The sequence below is a fragment of the Serinus canaria genome, chromosome 20 (genome assembly GCF_022539315.1).
Source record: "Serinus canaria isolate serCan28SL12 chromosome 20, serCan2020, whole genome shotgun sequence".
Taxonomy (NCBI): Eukaryota; Metazoa; Chordata; class Aves; order Passeriformes; family Fringillidae; genus Serinus; species Serinus canaria.
In genome coordinates this window covers 7,588,120-7,602,401 of record NC_066333.1, presented here as the reverse complement: position 1 = coordinate 7,602,401, position 14,282 = coordinate 7,588,120, and the positions used below count along the sequence as shown (strand labels likewise).

Below are 14,282 nucleotides of genomic sequence, written 5' to 3'. Positions count from 1 at the left end.
GGACAAACTTGGTTATTTGGTAGTTATGGAAAACATTTGCTTTCATTTCTTCTGAACTGGGATACTGTTGACGTATTCCTGGAGTGTGTAACTTTTTGTTCAGATTTTTGGCTGAAAAAGAGAGTTCAAACTAGGTGTTAGATTCCACCTAAGGGGGTGCTTAGAGATGCTGTCTCATTCTTGCCAAAGTGCATCAAGCAATTGCTATTTTACTCCTAGACTGAGAGAGGTAACAGTGGAAGAAAGTCCTTAGACCTAAATTCCAAGATGAACACTTATTGGACCCAAGGATGATGTTTCTGCAGGAATTCTCCTAAAAAGTGTGATGCTCAAGAGATGTCATTGCAGAACAGCTGGGGTCTCTATGGGAGTGTTTCCAAGAGCACCAGCCTCGAACTTCAGTGCTGGGATTAAAGAGGAAAAGCCACCCACACTGAAATACAGGGATTCTTCAAAAAAATTAAAGGTGTTATGCAGTTAGTAACTGAAGAGCTGGAGAATGAAAGGCTTGGGGGAAATATATTGGTACTGAAGGATGAATGACCCCATGGCAGTGTGGGTTCCTGGAAAGGATGACCTCAGACATGGCTCAGTTTTGCTCAAGTTTCAGCTTTTCCTTCCCTTCTCTTGAGGATCTTTATGTAACTGTGGCAGAGGTTGGCCCAAAAGTTTGATCTAATCGCCCAGCCTGCCTTCAGCCACATTTTTCTGACTTTGCTGATAGCCCTATGTCACTGAGAGTAACAGGACAGCCAGAAAAACTGTCACTGCTGCTGTGACAATTTGCAGGAGTAGCTGGAGCGCAAGGGACATGTTAGCATCCTCTTCTTGAAAATGAAAATCCATGTGGATCTGACCTGTCTGCCTTAGCCCCATTTCTGTCATGGTGGGGGCTGTTCCCTGTGCTCTGCTACTGGATGGGCACATCACAGAACCTCAGATGTTTTTTCCTCGAGTGCCAGCTCTGGAGAAGGCAGCATGTGGGCAGCAGAAGCAGCAAATATTTATGATGAGTCAGGGTGAAGCTGGAATGATGATGAGCTGCTGAAGAATGTGAAGGCAAGCAGGATCATGAGGCTGTGGAACTGGAGCAGCCACTAAGCCCTGAAGGATGAAGCAGCTGGATTTCCCTGATGGCCCTACATGGCCTCTTCTGCCTTGAGGAAGGGGTTGTGTGCCTGACAGCTTGGCAGTATTTTTTCCCCAATGGTATCATTTGGGTCTAATAAAAGATATTACATCTTTCCCCAGACATGGCCTCTTGTATTCCCCACTGCAACCAGGGGCAGGAGCCTCAGGCAGCTGTGCCTCCACGGCTCTGGGGTGTTTGTATGAGCTTGGAGTCACCCACCAGGTTCTCACAAGCTGGGCTGTGGGACCTGTTCTCTTAATTAGGAGAGAAGTGGTGACATGGTGGGAAAACTGCTCGAGCGTACAAAGTATAAAAATCATGTCCTGAAGGAGCTGGATGTTGGAGAGGATGAGATTTGGCCAAGTCTTCAGCAGGAACAGGGTGGCAGGTGATTTTCTTCTTCTGGGGAGAACAAATTTACAGGATGAGAGCAACAGACTGGGCTTTAACTAAGTGCTGTTGCAACACCTCCCTTTAGAGTTAGGGTAGGTTGAGAAATGATGTAAAATCTATATTCTCTGTGTGGATTTTGCAAACGCAGTTTTGTATTCCAGTACTCAAAGGTCATCACGCTTACATGTGTGCCTTGAGAGCAAGGATTTGGAGGAGAGAGGAGATCTGGGTGCAAAATCTTCCTCTGCTCTTTGAGTTGGGCTGTACTCAATTTGTTATCAAAATAATTTGCTGAACTCAGACTAGGGCTGGAACTTAAAGGCAGCCAATGTTTTCCTGGACTTTCATGTTGATTGCACGATCAAATTATCCGGTGAATAAATTCTTATGAAAAGGCTTGATGCTGCTCTCAGATCACAGCATTGTTTCTCCCTTCTGTCTCCACTGGGAAACCTTTGCAACTGCTTGTGTGACCTGGCCTGAACCTGGCAAGAACTTCTGGATCTGGGCAGGTCCTGGTGCTGCTGCTGGTAGCTACATCACTCTGGATGCTCTGTTGATGATGTTGGGATTTTTCCTTGTCTTTTCCCATCACCTTGCTGACACCTGTCATGACACGATGGCAGCGTGGTGGAAGCCCTGGTTCTGATGGAAGCAGTTAAGCCAGACAGCCCAGCTGGTTTGTGTTTCAGCAGCATGGCTGGGATTCAGGTGGGGATGTTGTTCAGCCTTCCCTGCCGCTCGATTTAGCTGGGGTGTCGGGTTTCCTGGGAATGGGCTGGCTTTGGCCCCGCAGAGTCTCCCTTCCCAGGGTAAACGTAAAGGTTAAAGTGTGCTGCCGCAGTTGTGACAACGGCGTCGCCAGGGAACAGCGTGCTTGAGGCACTGCCAGATAGCCCCGGGACAGGCTGTTTCCCAGCTGCAGCCAATGTAGGCTCTGGCTTAAGTTCCTGAATGGGAAAGGAGAAAAAACCCCCAAGCCCAGGCTGAGTAGCCTGGGTGGTGGCTGGTTTGCAGAGCCCCAGGGCACTGTGCTGCTCCTAGGGCCCATGGTTTTGGACCAAGGCATCTGAAATCCTGGGGTGGAACAGATACTGCCCTTCAATTCTACAATTCCTTCTTCCCAAAGGTCTGATTTCAGCCAGTTTCTCTCTGCCCACGAATTTTATCTGTGATAATGCCAAACCATGGTCCACCATTGCCTCTGGAAGTCATGGCTGCCCAGTACCCCTGCCCAGGGCTTTCTTTGCTTCCTCACCTTGTGCCAGGGATTTGTGCCCAGACCAACCTTGCTCCCAGGGAGCGTGAAAGATTTTAAGCATCCCAGGAAGGCTGGCTGGTGTCCAGCTGCTTGCTCCTGCTCTCCTTGGAGAATTTTATCCCAGTGTCCACCACACCAAGAGCTCCAAGGGGGCTGTGGGGCATGACTGTGGCTCATGGGCTCCTGCCTCATGCTTGGGCATGGATGCATTTCTTCCACCTCGGGTTTGCCAGGAGGGTGCAGAGCCAAAGGCTGGCGGAGTGGTGGCAGTATGTGCCTGAAGTGACACTGGTGGCCTCCGGGTGCCTGGCAGCCCAGCTGGAGAAGGAGAGAGGCAATTCCTAACTGTATGTTGGCGATGACAGTCGATGGGCAGAGGCCCCGCTGGCCAGGCACAGCATCTGGCCAGTTATTGCTGACTGTGGCCCTACGGAGGCCAAGGTGGGGGACTTTCACTCATCACAGGAGTGGTGGCTGTGCCAGGGCTGGGCAGCATGTGTGTCATTGTCACCAAGAACTGTGGCTGCTGGTGGTGCTCCAACTTCTGCTTGTAGCCAACTGCATCAACACATCAGTGAGCTGGAGCTGTGTGCCTGCTCCTGCATTGTGCCTGCTCCTGCATTATCCCTGCTGGTGCTCATCACATTCCAAGTCCTGCCATGGATTTCAGGAAAGGAGCTGGCTTTGCTGAAGCCACAAATCCCAGCTGTGAAGGCTGGAGCAGGACAGCTCCATATCTGCTCAGGAGACTCTGGCTGTGTCCCACTGAGCAAGTGTAGCTCTTGCATTGAGGTGTTGATGCTGGGTGCCTCAGGCCAGGGCAGGGACAGGTGGGACAGGAGCACCTCAAGGACAGGAACAGTTGTGCTCTGCTCCTGGCTTTTCTCAGTTTCAATGCCACATGTGAACCACTGGCAAAGTCTGACCCCAGGCTGTGGCACACAGATGCTGGTGCCTCCTGGGAGCTGGGATTTGTCAATGTGGAGCAGCACCACTTCCTGAGCAGTGTTGGTCCTCCTGAGAGGTGCTGCAGGCAAAGGGAGCACTGCTCTTGGGAGGCTGCTGCTGCTTGTTGGTAGCATTGATTCAGCTCCATCATGGATGGCTCTGGCCAGGACAGCCTCCCCACCTCCTTTGCTGCTGTAGCCTCCAGCCCTGCCACAGGTAGGGTTTAAACTAAGGAGAAAGCAAAGCAAGGTTTAAGCAGCCAGGTTTGGTGTCAGGCAGGACCTGAGCTTTGTGTGGCCGTGGGATGGGGAGCTGGGGGCAGGACCAGGCTGGCAGCTGGCAGGGGCTGAGGTTGGAGCAGCCCAGGATAACCTCAGCCTCCCTGGGAGCACCTGGCCAGCCTGGGCCTGGGGAGAGTCATACTCCTCCAGCAAATGCCAGGTTTCAGCCCCACACAGTACCTGAGGTGTGTTCTGGGGTGCAGCAGCCCAGAAGGAGCCGGCAATGCCTGTGCAGCACTCATACTCACAGTCCAACCCTCTGGAGCCTCCAGTCCCTCTGTTTCTTTCCCTGATTCTCAAAACACTTGATTTCGCAGAAAATAAGTCTTTCGACTGGTTCCTAGGGAAGGCTACAGCCAATGGCCAGTGCCCAGTTCCCAGCTGCTGTCACCCTCATCAAGGCCCAGTGGCAGTCCCCAGAGGTGCCACATCATCCCCACAGAACACAGGGTCCTTTGGAGCTGCTCTCCCAAAGGGCCAGTGCCACTGGGCAGAGCTGGCCACAGCACACCAGCACAGAGACCAGCACCATCACCAGCTGCTCCTGGCCACCATCCCCATGGGCTGGCCAGTGGCCACCTTGCATCATCTGTGGGCACCTTGGGCCTGTACCCTGTCCAGCTCACACAAGCCACCCCATGGGATGGTTTTGGGGTGCCACTGTGTCCAGTGCCAGCCCTCCCTGTGGTGCTGTGCTGGAGCAGGAGGCAAGTCCATCCCTGCCCCCTGCCCCTTGTCTGCGTGTCCCCAGCCCACGGGGGACAGGCGAGAGTGGCGTGTCCTTTGAACGGGCTCCAGCAGGAACAGGTGCTGGGAAAGGCGAAGTGGGCCGGCTCCCGCTGCTGTAAGGGATCCTCCTCTGCCTGGCTAATCCGGCTCCGTTACAGCCGGCATAGAAGAGGCTGCTCCCCCCGGCGCTGCCACAGTGCAGATGCTGCCCCCCTGACTGCCCACTGCACCGGGACCCAGGTAACGGGGCCGGGGGGGTCTGCACGGCTTCTGATCTGGGGTGTAGTGATGGGGGGTCCTGTGGATAGTGGAGCCCCCAGCCCTGGGAAGAACACCTCCATCCCCACGGGCTTCCTGTGCTGAGCAGTGGGATGTGGGGACGCTCTCCCAGGGACTGCTCTGGGAGAGCGTCCTGTTCCAGCAGACAAGCAAGCAACTTCCCTGTCACTGGGATGGTCGCTGCTGGGTTTATTCTGGGGCTGGGTTGTCCCGGGCTCTGGACGGCTGCACAGCGAGGTGTTTTGGGACAGGGTGAGGAAAGATGACTGGGTACAGGAGGGCAGAACAGCCCAGGGGATTTGGGGATCAGGTGCTGGGCTGGAGGCCAGTGCAGGTACAGGCACCAACAGGTCCCCTTGGTGGAGCTGGTTACCCCTGGGCTGGGACACGAGCAGCTCCGGCGGCTGCTGGGGGGCCCCTGAGCAGATGGGGTTTGCCTGCATGGCTGGAGCTCTTATGTGGTTCAGGGGAGCGATGGTGCAGGGAATGCTCACCTCTCCTGATCCCCACTGCCAGCCTGGGGCCAGAGTCGCTGTCTCCTGCCCTGCCATAGTGGGATATGGCCTTAAATTGTCATCCTGGCCGCGCCGCGCTGGCTGTTTGCACGTCGGAGGCCGCAGGCACCCGGTGACAGGTGCCGGGGTCAGGCCATCGATCAGTCACCGCGGGCAGATATCGGGGCACAATGGGACGGTGCCGGCACTGGTGGCCACGTGGGGTCCCTGGCTCGGTGCCACCAGCCCGGGAGCCGCCGGCTGGGCGGCGGGGGCACAGTTCTCGCTGCATGGCCGCAGCTCATCCCTGCAGCAGCTCGTCCCTGCAGGTGCAGAGCTCTGCCCGGGTCCTGCCGTCCCCTCTGCGGGGCGTCGGGTCCGGCGAGCCCTCAGCTGCCGCTTTCTCTCCCGCAGGAGCCTCGCCGAGCCGGGAGCACCGCAGGGCAGCCGCCTCCTGCCTGGAGTGTCCCATGGAGCAGGGTGGAGGCGCTGGTGGTGCCGACACCGGGGGGGCCGGAGGGGCAGCTCCCCCCGAACCTGAGGGCAGCGCAGCGCCTGCAGCTCCCCAGGCTGCCCAGCCCCAAGCGGGGACAGCGCCAGCCGCCACCGTAGCACAGGACACAGGCACGGATGGGCCTGGTCAGGAGAAGGCTGGAGGAGAGACGGCAGAGCCGGAGCAGGAGACAGCCCTGGCTACTTCAGAGCTCCGGAATGGACAGGAAGCAGCTCCAGGAGAGAAGGATTCGGCGGTGCAGCGTGATGGAGGACAGGCAGCATCTGATGAAGGGCAGGCAGCATCCACAGGGGAGAAGGTGCCGGCTGCCACTGAGGCCCAGGGTGTAGGGAAGGATGAGAAAGAGAAGCCTGGGAAGAAGAAAGCTCCAGCTGCAGGGGAGGTCAAAGGAGGAAAGGCTTCGGCTGCTGCAAAGGCTAAGGACGGAGGGAAGGATGAGCCCATGGAAGGGAAGGACCTGGCTGTAACTGAGGCACAGGATGGAGGAAAGGACAAGCCCAAGAAGGAGGAAGCCCCTGGTGGGTCAGGGGCTGAGAGTGGTGGAAAAGCAGAGTCCACTGAGGAGAAGGCTCAGGCTGCAGCAAACTCTGAAGGAGGGAAGGCAAAACCTGTGGAGGAGATAGCCTTGGCTGCAGCTCAGGCTCAGGATGGAGGCAAAGGAGAGCTTGCAAAGGAAAAAATCACAGCAAAACAGAAGGTCCCAGCCACTGCTAAAGCTCTGGATGAAGGGAAGCAAGATGCAAAAGCAGAGCAAGCCCCAGCTGATACCAAGCCTGCAAAGGAGAAAACCACAGCTGCTGCAGAGGAGAAGGCCCTGAATACTGCAAAGGCTCAGAGTGGGAAGAATAACGTAGTAAAGGCAGAAAAAGCCCCAGCAGTCAAAAAGGCCCCAGAGGGAGGAAAGGAGGAGCCCACAAAGGAGAAGCCTTCAGCTCCGGTGAAGGAGAAAGCCCCAGCTTCAGTGAAGGAGAAAGCCCCAGATGCTGCTAAGGTTCAGGATGGAGAGAAGGCAGCAGCAAAGGCAGAGAAAACACCAGCTGAAAAAATGGCTCAAGCTGGAGGCAAAAAAGAGCCTACAAAGGAGAAGTCCCCAGCAGCTATGAAGGTGCAGGAGGGAGGGAAGAAAACTGCAAAGGTGGAAAAACCCACAATTGCATCAAAGGCTGGGGATGAAGGGAAAGATTCTAAAAAGGAGAAGGTCCCAGCTACTGCAAAGGCTCAGGATGGAGGGAAGAAAGCTGCAGAGGTGAATCCTCCCACACCTGGAGCAGAGGCTGGGGATGGGGCTGCAGAGCCCACGGAGGCAGCGGCCGTGGATGTGGTGAAAGCTCAGGTTGAAGGGGAGGAAGTGTCCAAGGTGACAGAGGGACAGCCACCAACGGTCCCCGAGCTCCCACGCCCGGCTCTGCTGCAGAGCCTGAGCTGCCCGGCTGCCTGCCACAGGTACCCACACCCTGCTGGGATGGGGGGATCCCCCTCGCTGCTCCAGGGAGCTCTGGGTCTCTGGGTGCTGGGCTCAGGAGCTGCTGGCTGGGCTCTGCTCACCTCCCACTCCTGCTTCCAGGGAGGAGCAGCCCTGGGCAGAGATGGAGACAATAGAAGAGGAGACCACCATGGTGGAGCCAAAAGAGGGTCCGACAGAGCCTGGCCATGGCCCACCAACCCTGGGGGACCTGCAGCCCCAGGAACCCCCCAGCACCCCTCAGGAGAGGACATTTCCCAGTGCTACAGGACAGCCCCCTGATCCTGCTGGGGTGGCAGAGCAGCCTGGACCTGGGGTGGAACCATCTTTGACAGAGGCAAAGCCACCCCCCAGCCCCTACCTCACCCCCGATTTTGGGAAGGAAGACCCTTTTGAGATATTGGGTAAGGTCATGAGGTACCTGCCTTTTCCTTCTCCCCTGAACACTGTGGAGTGACAGCCTGGGAATCCCTGGCCCTGCCTGCTGCCCACACTGCCCTCTGTGCTGCCAGCTCCTGTCCTTGGCTTGTCACCTGCCTGGTGGCCTCTGAGCTCCCCTTTCACTGTAAACAGGGCTAAATACGTCGCGTCCCCTCCTGGTCTGCTCTAGCCACACTGACTGTGAGGAAGAGGAACCTGGAGAGTGACAGTGACTGTCTGGCTGGTGGCAGGGGACAGCATGTCCTCATGTCCTGCACCACTGTCCTTGTGGGGATGGCAGGGCTTGAGAGCAGTGGGTGCTGGTAGGGATCCCTGTGAGGCTGGGTCCTGCTCTCCCCTGGGAAAGGGTGGCTCACTAATGTGTGCACGGGCTGCCCTGTGAGTGGGATCTGTCCTGGGAGGGTGAGCAGAGGGTGGTGGCATGGAGACAGTGACAGACAATGACATGGCCTGGAAAGGGTAAATGTGGCATGTGGGTTGGTGGGAGTAGCTGTCATCAAGTGAGGGGGGTGCCATGGAACAGGGTGCCATGGAGGGGAGTGGGTGCCATGGAGCAGGGTTCCGTGGAGCAGGGTTGGTGCCATGCAGCTGGGCAATGCTGTGGGCAATAATGAGGGACCCTTCAGGGGTTGCTGCATCATCCAGTGCATCCCCAGCCAGGAGCTTCTGGCTCACATCCCAGCACTCAGTACCTGGCCACATCCTGCACCCACAGGCTTGGCTGGGTGCCTGTCTTCACTCCACACCAGGGCAGCCTGGGGTACCCAGAGTGGGGTCCCCTGGGTACCTTCTCACCTCTTCCTTTGTCTTTGGCAGACGATGTCCCTCCACCACCAGCGCCCTTCGCCCATCGCACCGTCACCCTGCGCTCCGCCAGCGTCAGCCCCCAGTTCAGCCTCAGCTCCAAGGAGATCCTGGGGGGGTAAGGAGGGGCCCCAGTGCTTCTCCTTGCACTGTCCCACTGTCCCTGCAGCCTTGGGCTGTGGCCTTGTGTCGGTGGGACTCCTCTGGTCATGATGGGTGGGTGCCCTGGGCAGTGCAGAGCAACACCACAGTGCGGTGTGAGGGTCCCCAGCAGCCTGGGTAGCTGATGGTGGGGCCACTTCTCCCTCTCTCCCTTCCTCCTTCTCTCCACAGGGGCAAGTTTGGTGAAGTTCACACATGCACAGAGAAGGAGACAGGGCTCAAGCTGGCAGCCAAAGTGATCCGGAAGCAGGGAGCAAAGGACAAGGTCTGAACGATGCTGGGCAGGTGGTGGCAGTGTTACACTCTGTGTGTCCCTGGTGTGGGGACACAGTCCCAGTGGCACAGCCAGGGCTGACACCCCACACTGGGGCTCCTTCTGCAGGAGATGGTGCTGCTGGAGATCGATGTGATGAACCAGCTGAACCACCACAATCTCATCCAGCTCTACGATGCCATCGAAACTCCCCGGGAGATCATCCTCTTCATGGAATTGTGAGTGCCTGTGCCTACCTTAGGGCTGTCCAACCCCAAAATGCTGCATCCCACTCTGGCTCTGCTCAGCACCCCCGTGGTGGAGCTGGGCCAGAGCCCTCAGGAGGGCAAGAAGCTCTACAGGAGGATGGCTTGGGGCAGGGATTCCCCCCCAAAGTGACCCCACGGTGCATCCCTGTGCAGTGTGGAGGGTGGCGAGCTCTTTGAGCGGATCATCGATGACGATTACCAGCTGACCGAGGTGGACTGCATGGTGTTCGTGCGGCAGATCTGCGAGGGCATCCGCTTCATGCACCACATGGGCGTCCTCCACCTCGACCTCAAGGTGCCAGGTTGGGGGTGACAATGGCAGGGCCGAGGGTGACAGCAGGATGCTGGCTAACTCTGGGAGGGATGCCTGTGGGTCAGCACTGCTCTGGTGTGGGTCAGCTGCAGGGCCCATGGGCTGGTGGATTTGTGCAGTGGGGATGTCCTGTCTTGGTGGTGGGGCAATGGTCACCCTGTCCCCACAGCCTGAGAACATCCTCTGTGTGGCTGCCACTGGGCACATGGTGAAGATCATTGACTTTGGGCTGGCTCGAAGGTGAGGTTTTCTTTCTCAGCTCTGTCCCTCCTCCCTGTTCCCCTTCCACCCTTAATCTCTTCGTGCCTTTGGGTACCAGGAGCCCCAGGACCTGCTCCAGGCCATTACTTTGGCCACGGCACTCCCTGACTAGCTGGGGAGAGCAGCACCTGCTGAGACAGGGGCAGTGGTTTGGGGGAGCAGCCTGTCCCCCTTGTGCTGACTTGCACGCCTCCTTGGTTACAGATACAATCCCAATGAGAAGCTGAAAGTGAACTTTGGCACCCCTGAATTCCTGTCCCCTGAGGTGGTCAACTACGAGCAGGTCTCCTACTCCACAGACATGTGGAGCATGGGTGTCATCACCTACATGCTGTAAGTCAGGGCTGGGCAGGGGCTGCCAGTGCCATCTGGGGAGCTCTGGTGCTGGGACACAGCTCCCCTGGGAGCAGAGCTGTCCCCAGGCAACTGGCTGCTTGGTGGCAAGTGGGGGGTCCTGGATGGGGAGGTGGCTGTGTGGGGCTGGGGGGCAGGAAGAGGCTCAGCCTGGCTGCAGGCAGGATGCTAGCAGCACATCCCTGGAACATCCCTGGCCATACTGGCTCTGTTCCGGGGGGTCTGGGAGGTGATAAAGCCTGAGAGCACCTGACTTCTCCCCTCTCTGCACCCCCAGGCTCAGCGGACTCTCGCCCTTCTTGGGTGATGATGACACTGAGACACTCAACAACGTCCTGGCTGCCAACTGGTATTTTGATGAGGAGACCTTTGAGAGTGTCTCCAATGAGGCCAAGGACTTCGTCTCCAACCTCATCATCAAGGATAAGAGGTGAGAGGCTGGCCGTGGCCATGGGGTCCTGGGATGGGTATCCCAGGAGCTTGCCCGGGTACCACATGATGCCTTTTCACCAGGGCCAGCAGCATCCCCTGGGTCCAGCACTGAATTAACCCCATGGGGCTCTGCCCACTCTGATTGTCCCCAACAGAGCCCTGTATCCCTGCAGGGACACCTGTCCCAAGCAGGATGTGCTGGACCCCTCAGTGTCCTGGCCAGTCCCTGGGCACATCCTCCCACCTGGTTCTCCCCTGCAGGGTTCTGGAGTTCTGGGGCTCTGGAGTGGCTGGAGAGGGGGTGTTTGGGAGTGAGTGGCTTGAGCAGGGTTGATGTGGGCTCATCTTTCTCCCAGTGCCCGGATGAGTGCTGACCAGTGCCTGCAGCATCCCTGGCTCAATAACCTGGCAGAAAAGGCCAAACGCTCCAACCGGCGCCTCAAGTCCCAAGTGCTGCTCAAGAAATACGTCATGAGGAGGCGCTGGAAGGTGCGGGGGTCCGGCAAGGGCATGAGGGTCAGCAGCTTCTGAGGGGGCTGGGAGGGGCTGCCAGGCTCTGCCTGTCCCGGTGGATGGCATCTGGAGCATGGAGAAGGGCTCTGTCTCACCATGCTGCTGGCAGCTGGGACACAGGGCTGGCGACCCTTGAGTGTGGATGCCCCTGAGGTAACACCCCCATCAAGCACAGGTCCCTTTGTGATGGTTATTTCTGAGCTGATCCCAAGACCAGCTTTTAGGGGCAGGAGTAGTGTCAGGCCCCAGAGCGGGGTCTGGCTCAACCTTTGGTCTCACGGCCCTTGCCAGAGGATGAGAGTCTTTCCTCTTCCCTTTCACAGAAAAATTTCATCGGGGTGTGTGCTGCCAACCGCTTCAGGAAGATCACCAGCTCAGGGTCCCTGACAGCGCTGGGCATCTGAGCTGGGCTCTCAGGGGAGCCAAGGCCAGAAAGGCACCACTTGAGAGGGACCCCCACCAGTCTGGAGTAGCTCTGTCGAGCTGGTCCCACTGCACTCAGGACCACATCACTGCTCAGTCTCAGACTGTGAGGCTGCTCTAGAGTGAAGGTTTCTGTTCTCAGCTCTGGCCCTGGCCTGGCTGCGTGATGCCCGACCTGCAGCATCTCTGCTCTGCTCACGCTTCCTTCTCGTGCCCTCGGAGGAAGAGCAAGGCCATTCCGGTGTGATCCCGCTGCCACGGCCACATGGTGCTTGCTGCTTTGGACTCAAATGTGCCCTCTCTGCCTGTAAATGCCGCAGCCGTGCCTGCCTTCCCTGCCGCTCGCCCCTGCGCTGTCCGACCTCCCTTCCCAGCTCTGTGGCTCGGCGATGATGCTGGAGGGCACCGCGGACCCTCACCCTGGTGCTTTGGCAGCGGAGCCGGGGCTGAAGCACCTCCTCCTGGCCAGCTGGGCATGTGGGAGCGGAGCTGGCCCCGAGCTGCTGATCGCACAGGAAGGGAGGAAGCAGCAAGCACGCTTCCAGCGGCGTCCCCAGCTGGGAGCCAACGAGGAAAGAAGGAGGCTTTGTGTTCCTCCTGCCCTCCCTGCCCTTCGGTTCTGCCAGCGGGGGAAAAACACAACCTCTGCTTCACCCGTCCCCGGCAGATCGCGATGAGCGAGGCGGGCTAATGCAGAGCAGCTGGCCAGCGCTCCCCGCTCCGGCCGGCACCGCTCACCCGACCACCAACACAGCGGAACTGCTCCGCCGCTGCCGCCGCCAGGTCCCCGCCCCGTGCGGGGGCTCCGCGGGACCTGCTGGGACCGGGAGAGGGGAGAGAGGTGCTGCTCCAGCTCCCGCGCCTTGTCCCGATCCCCGTCCTCTCTGCCTGCACCCCTTGGGCCCCCCCCCCCCCCAGTGCTTCCAGAGGATGGGCATCCCCTGGGATTTGCAGCGTCCAGCCTTGCCCACTGCAGGAGGGGATGGGGGTTAGCAAGAGGTCCCCCAGGTTTGGCTTTTGCCATGGCTAAGCCCCCGCAAGCCACAGCTGTGTGTTTGCCCTGAAGCTGCCTCTGCCCTCTGTGCCTGCTGGAAAAACACTGGGGAGAGACACCGGGAGACATTGCCTCTCACCCCACACTGGCTGCAGCAGGGGAAGGGGCTTCAGGCTTGTCCCCACCGAGCAGGAGCCACGGTTGGTGGGACCCTGCCTCATAACAGAGCCCTCCACAGCGCTCACCTTCTTGTAAATAAATGTACAGGTCTGCCCAGAGCCCACACCTGCCACTCTGGGGGCTGGGGAGGCCCTGCTCCCACCTGTGGGGCCTGACAGTCGCAGGGTAAGTGAGATGAGGATGGGAAGCAGAATCTCGTCTCTGTGGTAGAGGGAATGGGTCCTGGCTGTGCCATGGACAGGGACCACCTGGTACATTCTGGGCAGGGCTGTGCAGGCATAGTGCCAAGGGTTTCTGGTATACACACCCAACAGCTCTGAGCAGCCCAGGGGGATGGGGGAAGGGAAAGTGACTGGATGGATGGGTGGATGGGTCAGCTGTCAGTCAGACATGTCCTCACATCTTCAGCATCTGCCCATATCGGGTGGGATGCCAGGCAAGGGCGAGTGGGAACTGGTTCCCCTTTGCCCAGGGGAGCTGAGGCTGGTCCTGAAGTGGTTAAAGCTGTCAAAGCCCGGACTCCGGCGGCCGCAGGCGTCCCTCCCAGCCGCTTCCTGCCGGCAGCCTTTGACCGGTTCCTGTCGGTGACCACCCCGCAGGCCTGGACGCCAGCACAGCCCCATCTGGTTTGAGTTACGCTCCACGGCGGTGACGTCTCCTTCCTGCCTGGCCCCAGGAGCCGCCCGTCGCCCCGGTCCCGGCCCTGGCCCCGGCCGGCCACAGGGGCTGCAGGGCCCTGCTGTGGAGTGGCCACGGGGCTTCCAGATGGACCATCAGCCCCGGACATTGCTGGCACCCTGAGCTGCTGTAGGGGATCAGCCCTGTGTGTGTGCATCTGCAGCAGAGGGATGCACAGACACCAGCACATCCCAGGGTGTGGGACCCCTACCCCACAGCCTGGTTTGGTTTCTCCAGTCCCTTCCTTCCTACCCTGGGACCCTGCAGAGACACGCACTATGGCTGGATGCGTGGGGCCAAAGGGCTGACACCCATGGAAGTAGCTGTGATCCCATCCTATGCTCCCAGCTGACAGAGCTCATGAGCCCCTGAAGCTGCCTGGAGTGAAGAGGTCCCACTGGGGCCAAATGCTCCTGGTCCAGCCCAGGCCACGACAGCCAGGTCCATCCCTTATGTGTGGGGTCCTCATCACCCCCAAGGGTGTACGGCGCAGTCTGGATGTGCACACGCGTGTCCTCAACCTCCATCCCCAGAGCGTGGAGCACACACATTCCCCAGGCACCCTGTCCCTGTGGCACCCACCCTGCCTTCAGAAACTGGGCTCCCCGTAGGCAGTGCAGGGAGGGAAGGGGAGCGGGCAGAGCTCCGGCACTGGCAGCAGGTTCGCCCCGTGACTGGGTGCAGCGAGTCCCGGCCGTGGCACGGCCCAGGA

General features: G+C 58.9%; 1 protein-coding gene across 1 annotated transcript; it reads left to right on the top strand.

Moving 5' to 3' along the window:
• Positions 1 to 5,807: 5,807 nt before the first annotated feature.
• Positions 5,808 to 12,942, top strand: MYLK2 (myosin light chain kinase 2). The gene is made up of 11 exons (XM_009093236.4): positions 5,808 to 7,474; positions 7,596 to 7,897; positions 8,751 to 8,856; positions 9,072 to 9,165; positions 9,283 to 9,392; positions 9,576 to 9,717; positions 9,905 to 9,975; positions 10,201 to 10,329; positions 10,628 to 10,780; positions 11,139 to 11,271; positions 11,619 to 12,942. The coding sequence occupies exons 1-11, from the start codon at positions 5,808 to 5,810 to the stop codon at positions 11,697 to 11,699; spliced, it is 2,988 nt and encodes a 995-aa protein (XP_009091484.3). The 3' UTR covers positions 11,700 to 12,942.
• The last annotated feature ends 1,340 nt before the right edge of the window (positions 12,943 to 14,282 follow it).

Coding starts and splice junctions, on each gene's coding strand:
- MYLK2 (XM_009093236.4), top strand. CDS start 5,808: ATGGCCGCAGCTCATCCCTGCAGCAGCTCGTCCCTGCAGGTGCAGAGC. Junction 7,898..8,750: donor AGACCCTTTTGAGATATTGG/GTAAGGTCATGA, acceptor TGTCTTTGGCAG/ACGATGTCCCTCCACCACCA. Junction 9,976..10,200: donor GACTTTGGGCTGGCTCGAAG/GTGAGGTTTTCT, acceptor CCTTGGTTACAG/ATACAATCCCAATGAGAAGC.